The 5,746-nt window shown below is 40.5% G+C and overlaps 1 protein-coding gene across 1 annotated transcript; it reads left to right on the top strand.

The window, feature by feature from the left end:
- Positions 1-522: 522 nt before the first annotated feature.
- LOC130591144 (uncharacterized) lies at positions 523-1,098 on the top strand. The gene has a single exon (XM_057394073.1). The coding sequence runs from the start codon at positions 523-525 to the stop codon at positions 1,096-1,098; it is 576 nt and encodes a 191-aa protein (XP_057250056.1).
- The last annotated feature ends 4,648 nt before the right edge of the window (positions 1,099-5,746 follow it).

Genomic DNA, 5,746 nt, shown 5'->3' with positions numbered 1-5,746 from the left:
ATGGAGTCTGAATTTATCCATTTGAAACAAAGGAGCATGTCTGTATTGGAGTATGCCGTAAAGTTTAATGAGTTGGCTCGATTCGCTCCTGACCTGGTAACTACTGATCGACAGAGGATGAACCGCTTCGAAGGAGGTCTAAACCTTGATATTCAAGTGAAGTTGGCAGCACACATGAGTAGCTCATACCAAGAGCTATATGATAGAGCTATAAATGTCGAAAGGAAAACGAAGCTGCAAAAGGAGGTATATGAGAATGGGAAGAGAAAGGGGAACTCTCAGGGAAGCCAACCAAGCAATGGTTTCAAGAGGCAGAATACGGGGTACATGGGGAACAACAATGGTCAGAAACAAGTTCCTCGTTGAACAGTGTAATAAGTTGGGCCATTAGCAAGAGAATGTCGAGGGGAAGCGATCAATGTTACCGTTGTGGTAAGCCAGGCCATGTATTAAGAATTGCCCTCTTGGTGATCGTGGAGTTGAAATGTCACCAACCGTGTCCCAGTGAGAGATCAAAGGGTTATGCAGAATTCTGGTTATGGTGGCAACACCAGCAACAACAGCAACAGATACCCTCCCAGAGGACCTCCTCAAGCTGGAAGAGTGTTCATGATGCAAAGAGAGGAAGCTGAGGCTGATGACACCGTCATTACCGGTACCTTTCCTGTTAACTCTGTATCGGCTTATGTTTTATTTAACTCTGGAGCTTCTCATTCATTTATATCTACGTCATTTGCTAAAAGTTTAAAAGCTAAATCATGTCCTGAATTCTCATCCATGTCTGTCACCCTTCCAAATGGTGAATCTGTTCCATGTAAAATCCTATATAGGGATTGTCCTATCCTCATAGAAAAGTGTGAATTCCTCGTGGACTTAGTCCAGTTTGACCTGACCGACTTTGATGTGATTTTGGGGATGGATTGGTTGTCTAAGTATAAAGCCGACATTAACTGCCTTGATCATGAGATTTCTCTTAGAAGACCAGATGGATGTAAAGTTTCCTATCAAGAAGAAAACCAAGCCCAAAACCATCTCTACCGCGAAGGCTTTCAAATTACTAGCAAAGGGGTGTTACGGATTCTTATGCCATGTGGTTGACGTGACCACCCCCGAACTCTCCTTACCAGACATCCCAATAGTCTGTGAGTATCCCGATGTGTTTCCGAAGAGGTACCTGGCATGCCTCCGCAAAGGGAAATAGACTTCAACATTGATCTTATCCCAGGATCTGCTCCCATTTCAAAAGCACCTTACCGTATGGGACCAGCAGAATTGCAAGAATTGAAGAAGCAGTTGGACGAATTGCTCGAGAAGGGGTATATTCGGCCAAGTGTATCACCATGGGGAGCACCAGTCTTATTCGTGAAGAAGAAAGATGGAACAATGAGATTGTGCATCGACTATCGAGAGTTAAATAAAATCACCATCAAGAATAGATACCCACTCCCTCGCATCGATGACCTATTTGACCAACTCCGAGGTGCAACTACCTTTTCAAAGATTGATTTGAGATCCGGATACCATCAACTCCGTATTAAGCCCGAAGAGATCTCAAAGACCGCATTCAGGACTCGATACGGTCATTATGAGTTTTCGGTGATGCCATTTGGGTTGACAAATGCCCCCGCTGTTTTCATGGACCTAATGAACCGTGTCTTCAAGCCCTACCTCGACAAGTTCGTTGTCGTGTTCATCGATGACATCTTGGTGTTTTCAAGGAGCCTGAGTGAGCACGAAGAACATTTGAGAAAAGTTTTGGAGGTGTTAAGAGAAAACCAGTTGAAGAGAAAACCAGTTGTATGCGAAGTTGAAGAAGTGTGAATTCTGGTTGAAAGAAGTAGCCTTCTTGGGTCACATCATTTCTGAAAATGGAGTCTCTGTTGATCCTGAAAAGATAAAAGCTATAATGGAGTGGCCTCGACCTACCAACGTCCCCGAGGTTCGGAGTTTTATGGGCTTAGCAGGATATTATCGAAGATTTGTCCAAGACTTCTCTAAAATAGCTCTGCCCATCACTCGATTGGTGAAGAAGTCTGTCAAGTTTGAATGGAATGATAAATGTGAATCAGCCTTCCAAGAATTAAAGAAACGTCTCACCTCTGCCCCTGTTCTTACACTTCCTTCCGAAACTGACGGATTTGTGGTGTACAGTGATGCCTCTAAGCATGGATTAGGATGCGTTCTGATGCAAAACGAGAAAGTCATAGCTTATGCTTCCCGACAGCTCAAGCCTCATGAGCAAAATTATCCTACTCATGATCTCGAATTAGCAGCAGTGGTGTTTGCTCTCAAAATATGGCGACACTACCTTTACGGTGTTCCGTGCAAGGTTTTACCGACCACAAAAGCCTTAAATACATCTTCACTCAAAAAGAGTTGAACTTGAGACAACGAAGATGGTTAGAGCTCCTGAAAGATTATGATCTCGACATTCAGTATCACCCTGGAAAGGCTAACATTGTAGCCGATGCCTTAAGCCGGAAAGCCTACTTAAACACAACCTTAACCCTTCCCAAATCCATCTGCGATGACTTAGAGAAGATGAAAGTGGAAATCATTAAGAGGAATCGAGGCGCATACCTGAATGCATTGGAGCTACGACCGATATGGTTGGAAGAAATAAAAGAGGCTCAGAATGGAGATTCGGAGATGGAGAAGATAAAGAGTGATGTGAAGAAAGGGAAATCACCGGGATTTGTGATCCAGGAAGACGGGACACTGAGATTTCAAGGAAGATTATGTGTTCCTAATAACGAGGTGTTAAAGAAGAAGATACTAGATGAAGCTCACAACAGTCCTTTTTCCATTCATCCTGGAGGAAATAAGTTATACAAAGATCTGAAACAGAATTTTTGGTGGAGTAATATGAAGCAGGAAGTTGCTGAATATGTGACAAGGTGTCTGACGTGCCAGAGGATCAAGATAGAGCACCAGAGACCCGCGGGATTATTGCAGCCTTTGGATGTTCCAACATGGAAATGGGACTCGATTTCTATGGATTTTATTGTTGGGTTACAACCATCATCCCGAGGTATGAATAGCATTTGGGTGATAGTGGACAGGTTGACTAAATCGGCACATTTCTTGGCGATCAGAAATAATTGGAGCCTAGACAAGCTAGCAGAGTTATATGTGAGCACGATAGTCAGATTACATGGTGTTCCAAGTTCTATTGTATCCGATCGAGACTCGAGGTTTCAAGCAAAATTTTGGAAGGAGTTACAGAAAGCTTTTGGCACCAAACTCAATTTCAGTACCGCCTTTCACCCGGCAACCGATGGTCAAACCGAGCGAATAATTCAGACCCTCGAAGATATGCTAAGAGCATGTGTGTTGGATTTCCATGGAAGTTGGGAGAAATACTTGCCATTGGTGGAGTTTTCCTATAACAACAGCTATCAGGCTAGCATCAAGATGGCACCATATGAAGCACTTTATTGGAGAAGGTGTAGAACACCTCTTTGTTGGAGTGACATCGACGAAGCACAAATGATTGGGCCTGACTTGATACAAGAAACGACAGAAAAAGTGCGACTCATTCAATCTAGGATTAAGACTGCGCAAAGTAGACAAAAGAGTTATGCGGATCATCGAAGGAGGCCACTAGAATTTATGGTAGGTGATCATGTCTTTCTGAAAGTTTCACCTAGCAAAGGTGTCATGAGATTTGGACAGTCTGGTAAGCTGAGCCCGAAATATATTGGTCCGTACGAAATCCTGGAGCGAGTCAACGAAGTGGCTTATCGATTAGCTTTACCCACAGACTTGGATCGAGTGCATGACATCTTCCATATATCGATGTTGAGGAAGTATATTTCTGATCCAAGCCACGTAATTAGGCACGAGCCTTTGCAATTGAGGAACGATCTGTCGTATGAAGAGAAACCGATTGAAATTCTCGATCGTAGAGAAAAGCAGCTCAGGAATAAGGCAATCCATATGGTCAAAATCTTATGGGCTAACCATTCATCGTCTGAGGCCACGCGGGAAGTTGAAGATCAAATGAAAGCAAGATACCCCCATCTATTTGCTTAGATGATTTTATGTAAACTTTTGTTTTGATATGTGAATGAAATGCATGTTTTTGAAATATGTGATTGAGCAAGTTTGATGTTTGAATCTTTATATCATATGTGCAAGTTTCGAGAACGAAACTTATTCTAAGGGGGTGAGGATGTAATATCCCGAAAATTCGAACTTGATTAACATTGATAATTAGTTTAAATAAATTATTTATTTATTTATTTAATCACTTCTTTAATATATTCGACAAAATAAAATCAAGTATTTAATAAAATAAGCTAAGTTAGATTGGTAATACATTAAAAAGGAAGTAGGAAAAATCACTATTTTAGTATTAGTAAAAGAATTAGAAAATTTCCAAAAAAAGGAAATTCACCATCCACACAACTCATCTTCTTCCTCAAGCTCCATGACCTTGCTCCCCAAGGCTTCTAGAACACCTTGCTCCCTAAGTATACTTCACCATTAATCCACCATTATTTTAATTGAGCTTTGTTCCTAAAATTACTATAAATAGTATGCTGATTTTACTATTCATCTCCATCCAAAAATCAGAAAACTTTCAACACTACCACCCAACCTCCTTATTTTCCGGCCACCCTCCGACCATCACCACCTGACTGCCGCCACTCCTGCGCATGTGGACCCGCCCACCGGCCTGCCGACACGCCGGCAACCCCCCCTCTTCCTCTTCCTCTCCTTCTCGCTGCTCTCTCCCCCTCCCCTGTCTCGCTGCCTCTCCCTTCTCGGCCCGACTGGGCTGCTGCCACCTGACGCGCCGCCACCCTGCTGGCCATCATGCCGCACCACCTGGAACCCGCCGGAGCTCAGACCAACGCCCCCTGCTGTCCTTCGTGTCTTCTCTCTATTTTACCCAGTGAGTGTTACTCCTTTCCCTCCTATTTTGGTTTGAAAAACTATTACATCACTAATAAGTCATTAGTTTAGGCTTTAAGTAAACATTAGTTACTTGTCTAAATAATTTATTGGGCTAAATTTCTAATGTAGTAATTTTATTGGAGTAAATCAAAGGATTAAGTATGACCCTCCACTAATAGTTTTGATATTATGTTCTTACTTAAAACTTTAATGAATAACCATTTGATTAATTTGATTATAGCTTCCTATATATTTACAATAATAACCCAATTCAAGTATATATCTATGACTTAAATTTAAGTATTATAAAGTAATATTAATTAAGTATACTTGGATTATATAAGTATAGTGTTACCTAGTAAGCTTATTCTTAAAAATGAGTACATGTAGCTCCACTTTTTAGCTTAATGAATGAATCCCACTTTCTAAGTTATAAATTAAATAAGTCACTAATACATGGGTATCAATAAGCATGAAATATCACTAGTACAAGTTAGAGTTTAACAATGAGTTAGATATCACCTTACTATCAAAAGTCTAACTAAAGTATGAAAGTTCTATAATCATACCTTCAAGTCATTAAACACGAACTTCCATGAATCTTAGAAGAAATGGTTATCACTAATTAAATAGTTTACATAAGCTAGTAATCAAGTTATTAAATTCAAGAATTATAGTTTAAGTAATAAATGGTGATAATAAGGTTTCATAACTATTAAGTTCATAAACACTCTAGTAACTCATAGACACATGATGGAAATGGATCGTAGAGCTTAAAGATTTAGAATAGAATATTAATAAGTCGTCTTTTATTAATCCTTGAATAGATTAGAAAGGAAAAGGG

Source organism: Beta vulgaris, chromosome 4 (genome assembly GCF_026745355.1).
Source record: "Beta vulgaris subsp. vulgaris cultivar EL10 chromosome 4, EL10.2, whole genome shotgun sequence".
NCBI lineage: Eukaryota > Viridiplantae > Streptophyta > Magnoliopsida > Caryophyllales > Amaranthaceae > Beta > Beta vulgaris.
Note: the sequence above shows the minus strand (reverse complement) of the source record. Positions and strands in the feature narration are given on the sequence as shown.

What these genes read in the sequence shown, in the direction of transcription:
- LOC130591144 (XM_057394073.1), top strand. Translation starts at nt 523, where the DNA reads ATGCAGAATTCTGGTTATGGTGGCAACACCAGCAACAACAGCAACAGA.